The following is a 13,616-nucleotide window of genomic DNA, read 5'->3' on the forward strand; positions in this document are numbered from 1 at the left end:
GGCCACTCATCCACGAAGTGTTCGCGAATTTCGCTGTTTACTCGACGTTTAATTTGATCCGTCAACATTAAGTCTTTTAGCGCATCGAAATCTCGTACGTCTACTCCGTTTAACCATTCATCTAGATAGTTTTTTAACTCAAAAGCAAAGTCTTTATATAAACTACCCGCACGACGCTGGTGTTGAACAAATTTGACGCGGAACGCCTCTGGGTTCAACTTAAACCGCTGCAAAAGAATTTTCTTTACGTAGGAGTAATTATCTAGCTCCTGTTCCGGCTCTCGTAGAATAATAGAAACAATGTCCATTGGCAATAGAGCCATCAAATGTGACACCCAGTCTCCTTCCTCTACCTTCGCTTTGCGAGCCTGACGCTCAAACATCGCTAAGTAAAGCGAAATATCCGATGATTCGGGATTATATCTCTGCATTAAATTTTGCAAATCTCTCATAGATCTCGGAATATTATTTTGAGAATTTTCTCTGCCATTATTGGCGTTTGTCAACCTTAGACGTTCTAATTCAAATTCTCTCTCCCTTTCCCTTTCAAGTTTACGCTCTTCGGCTTCTTCGAGTCTATGCTGTTCGATTCGCGTTTCGATAATCGACTCTAGTGTTGCCTCGACGAATTTTTCGTCATACTGAGGGCTCTGTACAATGAGGTTTTTAAGATCTTGTATTTTTGCATTTGGGGGAACTTCTAGACCTAATTCTACAGACAGATTTATGAGGTCATGCTTTCTACCCTTGCCAAGATATGACATTTTGCCAGTGACAAAATTTTAAAATGATACAATAAAATAAAACTAAAGGTACCAGTTTGTCTACTCTGAAAGTTTCACACTATCCAGAAGTACTACAGTAAAACAACATAGCAATGCAATTTATGGTATGTATGACATAAAATACGTACCATTAGCAACATAAAAAAAATTAAAGTAAATTAAGCATTTCTTAAATAATCTGTTGCAGCTTAACACATAACCATACTTAATGCAGTATATAAAAAAAATTTGCTAAATACTTATTGGCAAAAGAATATTAGTCACAAAGAGCAATACTTATTGACTCAATTTACAACTGATGCGTGCTTTCTAAAGGTTGAAAATACTATTATAAAATTCTCTACTCATCAAAAACAAAACATTTACGAGTAACCATTTAAACATATAATTTCGATACACCAAAGACAAACTCCATTAAAATGCCTCTTTAAAAAGATAATTCCATATCAACTTACCCATTTCAGACAAAAAAAAAATAACAGCTCTTCTTTCCTTTCTTTTCTATTTGCACACGCGATTCAATGACCGAAGAAGGAAACCAATTGAACAATAGTCGACTGGGCGATTCTTCTTTCACTAAACACCAAAAGCACTTTCACTGCACAGAGGGTGGTAAACACCAAACACGAATTCACAACACTTCACTCTTGTCTGGACTTCTTATGTCTTGTCTTTACACCCGAGGGAGAATTTTACTTCACACTCTTTCCCAGGCACTTCCGGAACTAGTCTTTGTAGTAGTTGATTCTTCACGAACGCTTCTCATCGATGATCCCTTTTCAGCTGCAGGTTAAACTCTCCAATCTTTACTGCGAAAGAATTCTTTTCCACTGCTAGAATCGGCTGATTCTGAATGAAGATAACAACCGGGACGGTTCTCCAAAACGATCACGTCTTTGTTTGTCTATTGGGTTTTTACGATCCCACCGCTGCCACCAATTAACACATACCTTCTAGCTGTAGCGACTTTAGAACAGTCAGGTTTTTATTATTGGTAGCGTAAATAAGGTAAGTGTTAAATTTCACAAATTGAATTTTAAGGTAAGTTCAACTGCTTATCATAACAAAGTAGTTTGCTTAGCAAGGTAGTCCGTTTACAATAGGAAACGATAATCACTTGAGTTCAAACAGAGGTAGCGGAGAAAAAGTCCGGCTACGCTTCTTTGAGGGTTTCTTTTTCCGCTCTTGACAGAGCTTAGTAGCGACTCGGGACGAGCCGTAAAATACACAAGAGAGAAAGGGGCTCTCTAAAGCTTACTAGCGACTCGAGAAGAGCCGTAAAATACAAGAGAAAGGCTCTCTCTTCTCTACGCAACGACTGCGTATTCTGCAGACTAAAAAAAACTCTCTAATTATTTTCACTCACTGTTTTTATGTCCAGGTTTTCTGGGCGTGTCTTGTGCGTCTGCTGCAGTGATTCGCTAAACGTCTTTTTCGGAGCATCTCTCCATTGGTTAACAGGCGCTGATTTGTTCTCAGATACTGTCTTGACAGCCTGAGAAACTGAGATTTTCCGTGGGAAAATTCAGAACGTCTTTTTGGGAGGTCTATCTAAATTATTTCGAGAAACAGGCAGTTGGCGACAGTCTATCGCATACACACAATGGACACTCCACAACCCGTGAGAACTTGTATGAAAGTTTTCTCCTTTCGTAAAAACAATATGCTTTCCACACTTTGTTGGGGGTCACGTTCGACCTCAAGAATTCGTAAGTGTCATCAGGGTTGTCATCTGGCGCCCATTTGAAGTCTCCTTTTCCCAGACTTCATGGGAGTCCGTGGGAAAATAGCTGACGACGTTACACTCCCAAAAAATGTCCTTTGCAAGAATAGTTTTTGATCTATCTTAGTATGCAAAATGAAAAAATATCAGAATTCTGCAATCAGTAGTTTTAATTTTCAGGGAAAATATGTAAGAAAAGTTCAATGCTAAGTAAAAGTGGAAAAAAGTTTTCAAATTTTGAAAATATAATTGTGAACTATTATACTTATGATCATCGCAAACACGAATTTGCGTTAAATTGGCTGAGTAGAAGAGTTGAAAATCCAAATATAAGATTTTACCTTTAAAAAAAAAAAAAAAAAAGATAAATAAACAGTTTTTAATTCATTGCATTTATCATATCATATGCAATCTTGCAACAGTACCCGTGTTTCACATTACATAAAACTCAGGAGGTACTTAATAACAAAATCTGTGAGGTATAAAAGGCTTACTTCCACTTTCATTTAAGCGTTCACACAGCTTAAGTTAAAGTGGATGAAATTGAAAAGCTGTTGTACTGACTGACAAGCTGAGTCACTTTTACACATCGTTGCTAAAAATTACAGCCTGAACATCCGACACTCAGCTCAGTTTTAAATAGATTTTATTTTTATTAGTCAACATTTCGGCAATATTGATGTCAGAACTCGGAGTCCATAAATCTGTTTAGTTTAAATATTACACGAAAGTGGGTGTAAATATTTTTCGTCATATAGTTGTGATTTAAAGTATTTGATGAATTCTAATTTTTCATTATGTTTATATTGTCTTCTAGTTGTAAAGTTGGAATCTAAAGGATCAGTTTGATATTTTTTTTAACGTACCGCAATCTTTCTTAGACGAAATGGACATTGCGGCGGAAAGAGCGTATCAGACTCCATTGATTAATGCAACTCTTCTTCCTATGTTGTTATTAAGTCTTGCGAAGCAAAAGCATTCACCTAACACTGCAACAACAGTGAAGAAAGAGTATGATTACGTCATAGGTATGTATTTTTATATTTGTATTGAATTTGTACTTACATACATATCTTTGTGTTGAATTTGTACTTATATACATATATTTGTACGTATTTTTATATTTTGAATTTTAGAGAAACTGAAGCATTTTGAGTTCATAAAAAAGCATAATTTTTGCTACTTATCTTCATTTCTTGGCGGCTCTTTTCTATTCCTACCTTATAGGGAACGAAACCGAGGAGTAAATTTGGTAACTCATGAAGTCTTCCCGAAACTAAAGAAGAAAAATTACTTGCGCACTCACGTAGGAAAGAAAAATGGTATCTTATTTGAAATGCCAAATGCTGTTTTTTGATGTAGAAGGAAATTTTGATTTTGCATTAAATCACATATTTGTTCAACTTGAAAAAAGTTTCCGCTCAACGATCAATCTAGAACCTTAGTTGTGACACATTTCGTAAACAAGTTGAGACCCAAATGTGTTAATTGTGCTTTGTTTATAGCCTGATGATCTGCTTACAAAAATGTTTCAGCACAGCGGTTACAAGCTTTCAGGAGAGAGAGAGTACACCGAGACGAATGAAAATGACGTAACAATGCATTGTCGGAAACTCTTTCCTGGCGTGGTAGTAACAACACAAAACACAAGAAAGAAAGGGCATAAACACGACGAAAAAACATTTTTATTTTGCTTAGTACAGTAGAAACCAAGAAATAACCAGAACAAATTCGGCAACGATCGTCATCAAAGAAGGTGTTTAAAATTACGCTCTTGAACCGTGTGCAGGCCTCACATCTCCGGCGCATTGGAGATCTGATGTTCTGGGAAATAACGGGCGTGTCCCCAATTTCCCCAGCAGTTAACATAATGCGTGCAACAAGTACCTCAGTACCGTTAACGGGGTTTCGTACACCAGTGTCTTGACGTACGCCTAGATGATGTAATAAATGCAAGTGAGGTCTGGCGATCTTGCTGGGCAATGCACCGGACCACTCCTGCCGATCCGATGGTGAGGATACGTTCCATTCAGGTGGAGACGCACAAGGCTGTAATGAGAGGGAGCCTCATCCTGTTGAAACCATATGGCAGACAGCATCGCAGCGGGTACATGTGTGTCGTCCAGTAGCTTTGGCAATACTTGCTGGAGAAAGAAGGCGGTAGTATTTCCGATCATGCAATGATATGAGATTTTCCATCCTTTAGGTTTACTCTATCTCTCTTGAAAGTTTGTAACCGCTGTGCTGAAACACCCTGTAGCTATCTTGATATTAGATTTTTTATTACATCATTTTAGTAAATTTATCCATTTCAATTTAAGTTCAGTGGAATTCAACAGACTAATAAAGTATCAATAGACTTAGTTTAGCATCTAGTATAGCTCTTTTATTACAATATATGGGGGGGGGCTTATTATCCTTTTTTATTTATTGCTAATGACAGTATACAAATTGATTTACAATATACAAATCTACAATATGTAGATAACTTTAATTAATGATCAGAAGAAACATTCGAGCTGCATAAACTCGTACTTCAATTATAAGATATTTTCGTGGCCAAAAATCTACAAGGAAACTAGTTCACATTTTTACAGATTCCTGTTTCTTTATTTTGGCAACCGGGCAACAAATTAATATGGAGTGCCACATTTCATGAGTTGTGGTCATTATTTTGAAGTACTTTATTAGTAATTCTTATGAAAAAAATTAACATGATTATTTGATGTGGGATTCTGATTGGTACAACGGATGTACACCAACTCGAAGAGCATTAATTAATAACATCCATTTTCCATCTGTAATTGAAAAAAAAGGGACTATCCCAATCATTTCAAAGAAAACTTTCCTCTCGCAATGCAAATCAAGGCAATTTAGAATCTATAATTGAATGTTTTAATCTTATCGACTTCCTTCGAAGTCATTCAAAAATGAGATAAATAATAATCCAACACTTTCGCAAATCTATATCAATTTGTTTATTTATTTACTTTTTTTTTTCAGTGGGTGCAGGATCAGCAGGTTCAGTGGTAGCTAGTCGCTTGTCTGAAATACCCTGCGTGTCTGTGCTTCTATTAGAGGCTGGTAAAGAACCGCCTTATCTGACAGAGGTACCCGCGTTAGGAAGGTTCTTTTGGTTTACAGATATTGATTGGGCATACCGTACTGCACCTCAAAAGTATACAGGCAACGGACTCAAAAATCGGGTATGTAGAGTATAGATTATATTTTACCTGTTCAGATCGATTTCTTTATTTAGATAGCCATTTATTGGTTACTTTTGTTTGCATGCGCATATATAATACTGCGTATTGTCCACAAAAATTGTAGCAAGCGCAAATTGAAAGATGGAAGAAATATATAGAAATGTTGAAATGGGATAAATGTAATCAGAGTTGTATTTAGTGCTTGTGAAACGGTACTATGAAAAAATTAATGGAATTGCTTGAATTATTGAGTGAAATGAATTCTAATAAAAAATTTATAAAATTAGCATCTACTTGCAGATTGATATATCGTTTTGATAACTATCTGTTTGCCTGCCAATGTTCCTTTAAAGCAAAAAAGTAATTTAACTACTTTTTAACGCATAATGTTTACCCTCTGAATGACGCATTATGCGTTTCATATACAAACTCGCAAATTTATTTCGATTATTCCATGAGCAAAACTGATTATTAAAGTAACATGTTTCAGAAGGGGAAAAAATTAATTCTTATTTATTGTTTAATTTAAATAAATGTTTCTGATCATTTCTGTTTTCTAAGTTCCATTGCAAACCACAAGAAATATAAATTATTTAATTAAAATTCAATGCAATAACTTGCTAATTACTAAATCGCATCCTAGGCATTAGGCATTAGATTAATATATGTTGTTGTCTTGTCCGTGTAATTCGTGCAAGAATGGTTGGCAAAGCCTTAAGGATTTGAAATTCTGCTTCCACCCCAATTTTGAAGGAAACACCCCGGGAGAGGGAGGCAAGTCCAAGGGTATCCCACCCCTCTCTCCTATCACTAAATCACTCGACAGGACTTTCGGCTCGCCATATATTCAGAGTGCCCCCATGACGCAAAGAACAAACATCCATGACTTCTCCGAGATTCGAACTCAAGCACTTCGTTACCGTAGTAGGCTCCGCTAACCCCTAACTCCGCTCGCTATACCGTTTGAGCGGCGATTAATATATATAATTTAATAATTTATCTTGATAATTTTTTGCATGAATTTTGTTTTGCACAGTGTCGGTTTGTATAGGGAATTTTAGAACAGCTCTCATTTTCTAGTTCGCTATATTTTCCCCATTTGAAAATATTCTTATATGCTAATTCATTATTCCAGATGTGAGAAAGTTATTTTAATTTGCTTAGTTTATGTATATATACTCTAATTAAAATTAGGAGATAATATAATCAATTAATCATTACTGTTTAGGAAATAAATTATTATTAACTAACTTTGCAGCAATTGCGCAAGTAGTAATAACTTGTCTTCGCACTAAATGGATTTAAGATCATACAACATTTGATATATATATGCTTATATGTATATATATATGTTTATATATATACATATATAAACTTGTTAGTTCTTTCGTAATTTTTGTAAAATGAACCTTTGTCTACTTAACAATTTATATATATATCTATATGTACACGTATATGTATGTAGGTATATATGTGTGTGTGTGTATACGGAATTCGCAATAATGTACAGTACAGGGCTGCTTGCAAATTCGGTTTCCAAATAATATTACTCTTTACTGATTTTGAGTAAACTATTCCATTACAAAAGAAAGGTATTTTACATATATAAGTCATTAGAATTTGTTTAATTACCTAAGAATGTAATCCTAGTCATTGTGAGGGAATGTAATTTTCTTCGAATCTTCGCTTCTAGTAGATACATTTTAGAACCTAAATCTGGTGCATACGTTTTTGAATAGTCGGTGTTTGAGGGACTTCATTTTGCCTTGCAGCGTTTTTTCATTGTTCATTATATGGTTACGCTCTAACATCTAAAGTGCGAGCTCACTGAATTAACCGTAAAATATTTTCGGACGAAAAAAATTTCTTCCCGTTTGACTTTCTGGCTAGAAGTATCACAGCCAAAGTAAAATGTTCATTAACACGTCAGCCTGACAGAAACAAAGCTTCCGCTAAGTTACTGATAGAGTAACAGCTTCTCAACACATACTCAATGCAAATCGAATTTAACTTCAGCAAATCTTAACTGAAACCTTGACTCGCCTGACAAATCATTCGTGAAGAATCACAGCAAGTAAATCTTTGCCGGCAGCCTAAAGCAAAAGGTAGAAATACAAGCATGACTAGACAGTCGACCTAATCGGCCAAACGTTTTCCCTAAATTTTGAAACTTGATTCTAATTTACATTTAAAACTAATTTATATTCTGCTGGAAGTTGACAAAAGCTACAGAAAGCCAAAATAATAAGATAACTAGTTAATTAAAGTAAAACATTCTAATATCAAGTTAATGAAGACGTTTTTCATACTCCTCACATAAGTAATTTAAGTTCTTTGAGAGAAAAAAATCAAAACAGAACCCAGAAAAGCGCCTTAAATACCATTACCATTTTGAACTACGGTGCTTTACAGTTTTTCAGATACCCAATTATTGGTTCTCAGTAATTGTTTATCTTCTGGTATTTGAGTAATTTTTATCCTATTTTTTTAAGGATTCCCACGTATCAGATTCAAAACTTTTCAACATTATTTCAAGTACAGAATCACTGATTAGTTCGCTAGTTTGAAGACCAACAAAGAAACCTTCCTTAATTTTAGCTTCATTAATATCACCGAAAATTAGTCTTAGAGAGCGACAACGCTCTGCTTTTCGGTCCATTATGCTTATTAAACGTTTTTTTAACTTTTTTTAATGTGCACAGAAGACAAGTAAAATTTCTGACGATATATTAAGGATTTACAAACTACATTTATAACATACGTTAAGATTGAAAATATGGGCAGTTTAATGCTAATAAATACGTAGACACTAATTAAAATAAAGATAGGTATCAAAAGGTAAACTACTCGTACTTAGTTTATCAGGACTTCTATTTCGTCTAAACGCTTTGGCGAACATGTGGGTGTCCTGAATAGTGAATCCATGTGGGTGTCCTGAAGAGTGAGTTTCCTTTAAACTATGTCCGATGAAATTGTAAAAGATATGACAAAGATGGGAAGGGTTTAACTTACCCTTTATTCTCCACTGTTTACAGCTGCTCCCGTACTACGGTATACAAAGACCAGTACTTGTGGTCTGAACGTAAAAAAATAAGAACTACATACTAACTAAATTTAAATAAGAGCTAAACTCAAATACTTTACAAAGACTAAATTGACCTTTTAGATCTTTACAGTATGTAACAGGCAGAATGCGGCAAAACTACGATACATCTTCAATATCAAGAGGACTAAATTTCTGGTCTAATTTAGCCAAATAAATAAATTCGTGAAATAAGGTGACGAGAAATCTCTCAGTCTCTCCTCTGACCCTTCTTGGCCAAAAGCCACAACTTAAATACTTAACAGTTTGCAAAGTCAATTTGCATACTAAAACTAACCGCGTTTATTCTGGCCGGAAGTGGAAAATAAGAGAGGACAGTAAAGTTTTAAAATAAAATAAAAGTTACTAAAACTTTAAATCCTTACAAGTTCAATGCTCGAATGATATATAAAATATCAATATGCAATACGTTTTTAACGCTATTAATTTTGATGTATTTTGATGATTGGAAGCTGGATCGAAAAAACAATTATCAGTATTGAATTTAAAAACTTCAAAAATAGCTATTTTTGCATAATGACATGCATACATATTGAATGTTGTACAGAGAGTGGAAATTACTGTCATTTCTAATCAGCAATAGAATTTTTTTTTCAGAAACTTTTTGTAAGTATTTAGAATAATAATCGCAGAATGGAACTTAAAGTTTTCAAAACATTTTGCGACTAATACTCAAAGTAGAATAACAACAGCGCCACAATATATATAACTGAAACTTCTGGCTTCCAGGTATGTGTACAAGTATATAATAAAGAATAATATGGAGTTTTGAAACTTTCTTTCCTTGAACTAAGTAAAGTTAAAATTATCACTTAATTTCTCTTGCTTTTCATTTATTTTCTTTATGCTAAGTGTTATATTTCTGCAAAACTCACGTAGTTAATGCTCTATATAAGGGTACTGTAACCTACAAAAAATTTAAAATGTCAACTCGGTTTTAGTTTTAATCCATGAAGCATATAAGCCACCATTTTTCAAAAATAAGTTAATAAACGAAAATATTAATAAATAGAATAATATGTATAACAGAATTATTTATATACTAAAATATTCTAAAATTAATTCTATCAATCAATAGAAATCATAAAACTATTAGGATTTATCATTAGATTAATTCTTTATATTATTATTCAATAGCAAGTTGTGTGGCCGAGTGGAAAGGCTTTAGGTGGCTCCAGTATATTGAATGATAACCTTTACGTGCGAGGCAATAAAAAGAATTACGATGACTGGGCTGCCCAGGGAGCCGAAGGTTGGAGCTACAAAGACGTGTTGCCTTATTTCAAAAAAATGGAGGACAACAGAGATCCAGAGTTTGTGAAAAATGGTAAGGAGTATGCATACAATATTTTTGACTTTAAGTACCTGATACATACAACGTAACCATTCTGCCATCAGGTTAAATATAATTATATAACAAACTCATCTTAGTGCAGTTGGTTTCTTTTCCATTAACTGTCATTAAGTGCTTTCCTTGACCCTAGACTCATGATCCTGATTATACGAGTAATGAAAACAAACACACTGCGTACTTTCAAGCTATTCTTTTCAGATGAAGAGTATAAAAAATTATTATGTAGTACTGTATGATAAGAAATTAAAAACAATTACTGTGTGAAATATAAGTAACGGTGGCTTCCGATCCAAGAAAGTGAAGGTAGGTATCTGATGAGAATCAGCCAATATGTGATGGTGATAGTCAAAGATGATATCATTTCTCTGTAAGCATCATTGTGGTAGTATTCTGACAATGAAGTTGTTTGGGATTCGATTAACATCTGAAGTAACAGCTGCAAAAGTAAAAATGTATCCATTTTCGCTTGCGGAATTCTTGATTTCAGGAATACCTTATAAAATAATCATTTTAACCCTTCTTCATTTGCAGTGGATTCTCACATCCGTTAGCTGAGAGCTTAGAGGCAAGAGCCTCTTCATCTTTCTCGTACATGAATTTTTCCAAGTTTCTTATTCTATATACTGTAACGTCTGAACACCCGTGTTGGGTGAAAGAAAGGAACAGTTGTCTTTTAAATATTTATTTTAAAAACTTAATAAGAATTTCCTGATTACTATTAAATAAAATAATTAACCATTACAGCCATAATTCACACAAGTGCCGCTGGATGTCTTCTTCCGAGTCTTTCACTACATTATAAAGCTCACACACAAAGCCCTCTTTTTCGTTTTGTTAAAAGTCTTATCGGAAATACCTGGAATGGGGTAATTACTAAGCTCCTTATGTACGGAAGGACTAGAGGATTTCTGCAACACTTTTCCTCAAAGTTCTAACTGACGATTAATCTCTGAACAAAACAGGAAGTTCTTCTCATTAAGCACCTGTGTATCAGATTAGTGCATATGTTACATACAGAGAGCATCTACATCAATGTTGTCTGTCTGGAAGAGTAGTCAGAGAATCTTTGAATTGTGATCTCACAAAATGCAAACGGAAATGGGTTATAGAATCTTGTTTCCTATTTTTATAAATTATCTTTCGTTCAAACGCTTACTAGGGTTTTCTTTTATATGGTTAAAGTTAAATAATCCCCAAACCCTAACAGACGAAAAGCGAATTATCGCTATGTCTGAAGTAACTACAGGAAACTGGAAAAGTTTGGAAAAAAACTTTTTATTTAAACGGGTCCTTGGACCAAAATGCTCGTTCTTATGCTAATAAAATCAGCCACAACTTGTGATCATGCAAATACAATAATAGTCCATTTCAATTCAAAACGTGGACTAGTAGTCAACACAAATTTTAATCTACGTTAGCTTAGAAGTTCAATCGACGTATCAGATTCAAAATTCGACAACGATAACGCAAAGCCGAGTAATTACAACTTATCAGAACTAACATCAACTAAAGTGACCTGCGTGCAAAAGGCAGGAATACACTCTGTCCTACAACCTCAAAACCTCAGTCTGAATAGTATCTAACTAATTTGCATTCTGCTAAAAAACGAAAAGAAAAATTTATATTAAAGGCTGAAACTATAAATAATTGGTTAATTTAAATAATAATAACTGTGCATACACAAGTTTAACGCAGTTTTCTCATTAACATTGCGTTTTAATAATATCTGACATTATCATTTTAATTCTAAATTACTCTTGCTTACCTTAATAATTTATAAACTGAATTGTTAAGGTGTAGGCAGAACTATCCTGAAACTTCGTAACCCTTAGCTTTGTCCTTGATCCCAATTAAGAATTCCTCGGGAACAACACATGTACTTGAAAATCCGAAGTCATTTTATATGGTGCTTTACTTATTCAGTATGATATAACTTACGTAAAAATTCTTCTTCTTTTTCATCTAACTGTAGGATATCATGGAGTTGGCGGACCAGTAACAGTGCACCGTCCACGTTATGAAGCGGAATTTAAGCGTCTTCTTTTCCGGGCAGCTACGCAGCTGGGTTATGAAACTGTTGATTCAAATGACGGACAACAAACAGGTAAGGCAAGAAGCAAAAATTTAATTACTAGTTGCTAAATTCAGCAACTCAAAAAAGCTTATAGTTCGTATTATTCGTAACAAATAGAATGCTTTGAAAGTGAAAGACAATACTAATCTGAAAGGTTAGAAGATTTTCTGACACTTTTGTGACTTTAATTATTTTACTTTTTTATCCTGGGCAATTTATTATATCCTAATTTAACAAAGAGTCTTAAAAAGAAACTTCTGAATAACAATTTGTTTTGAATTATTAAAAAAATAATTTAATCCTTTTAACTTATTCTTTAATATTATACATAGAAGAAGCATAGTAATATTTTGTTGCTCAACTATATATATTCAAGCCTTTTGCTGGCACTTTTAACCGTTTGGAAGAATCACTAACGTAAAAAAGTGAATAAAGACTTAAAAGTTTATAACGTTTTATATTCTTTGGTAGTATAAACTAACTAGACGTTAAAGCACTGTGTAGGGAATTACCCCTAAGTCTTAAGTATCACAAAGTCCAGAGAAGGGTATAAAGAACCCTTTATTAACTCAAATTAATGCTCATAGATTGCCGAGATAGAACTCGTCCTTACAAATGCCAACATTTTGGCCTAACTCAGAAAGTAATGAGTAAGTAAAAATTTAATGGAATTACGTTAACCTAACGGCTTCACAGGTTACTTAACGCGCAGCATTCTCTGACTCGTAAAAGATGGCGTAAACAAGCTTAATGGTTAGGAGAGCTCATCATCATAAAAATCTAATTGCTAGTAAATAAAAGATAGAAGCTTGGCCTTCAAGGCAGGCAGAACACACTCTAAATTCACCTTCCAAAACATTCCCTTAAATACTAACTTCTTTCTACCTCAGTTAAGTACACGCGCGCTAACTCATTTACATTATGTAAGGGTAAGAAAGAGTAGGTTGAAAGCAAGAGCTAGAGGCAAGGTTGCTTCAAAATAAAATTAACTGTTGAATAAACTAAATAAATCCCCACATGTTCTTTGCAAACAAAGGACTCCCCTTGATGTTTCCGATTGGTGCTTATTCAGCAACCCGTTTTGTCATTTATCAGTGTTTAGCTTTTAAACTTTTTTTTTATTGTTTGGTTTAATTTTTTTTTTTTTAATTCTCTTAACCTGTTTAATTTTTTGACTTTTGTTCATTGGTGATATATTTTTTTTTATTCTTTAAATTTTAAAGTCCCGTACGCCTTGATGAAACTAGAGACAGTAAATTAACTTTATATTTTGCTGAATCGTGTGATTTTCGGACTACTTTCTCTCTTTTCCATTCTGCCTCAAATCCTGCAGTATTGGAACTTAATTCTAATGTTTTATTTAAAAATTCA

General features: G+C 34.0%; 1 protein-coding gene across 1 annotated transcript in view; it reads left to right on the top strand.

Annotated features, from left to right (window-relative positions):
• Positions 1-2,609: 2,609 nt before the first annotated feature.
• Positions 2,610-13,616, top strand: part of LOC118196072 (uncharacterized) — a 115,631-nt gene continuing 104,624 nt past the window's right edge. The window contains 4 exon segments of the mRNA XM_085808804.1: positions 2,610-3,536; positions 5,512-5,714; positions 9,955-10,144; positions 12,144-12,275. Of these exon segments, the coding sequence (XP_085664930.1) occupies positions 3,395-3,536; positions 5,512-5,714; positions 9,955-10,144; positions 12,144-12,275 (667 nt within the window). The 5' untranslated portion in view covers positions 2,610-3,394.

Source organism: Stegodyphus dumicola, chromosome X2 (assembly GCF_044657685.1).
Source record: "Stegodyphus dumicola isolate Sdum_Otavi_A_Nest chromosome X2, ASM4465768v1".
Lineage (NCBI taxonomy): Eukaryota > Metazoa > Arthropoda > Arachnida > Araneae > Eresidae > Stegodyphus > Stegodyphus dumicola.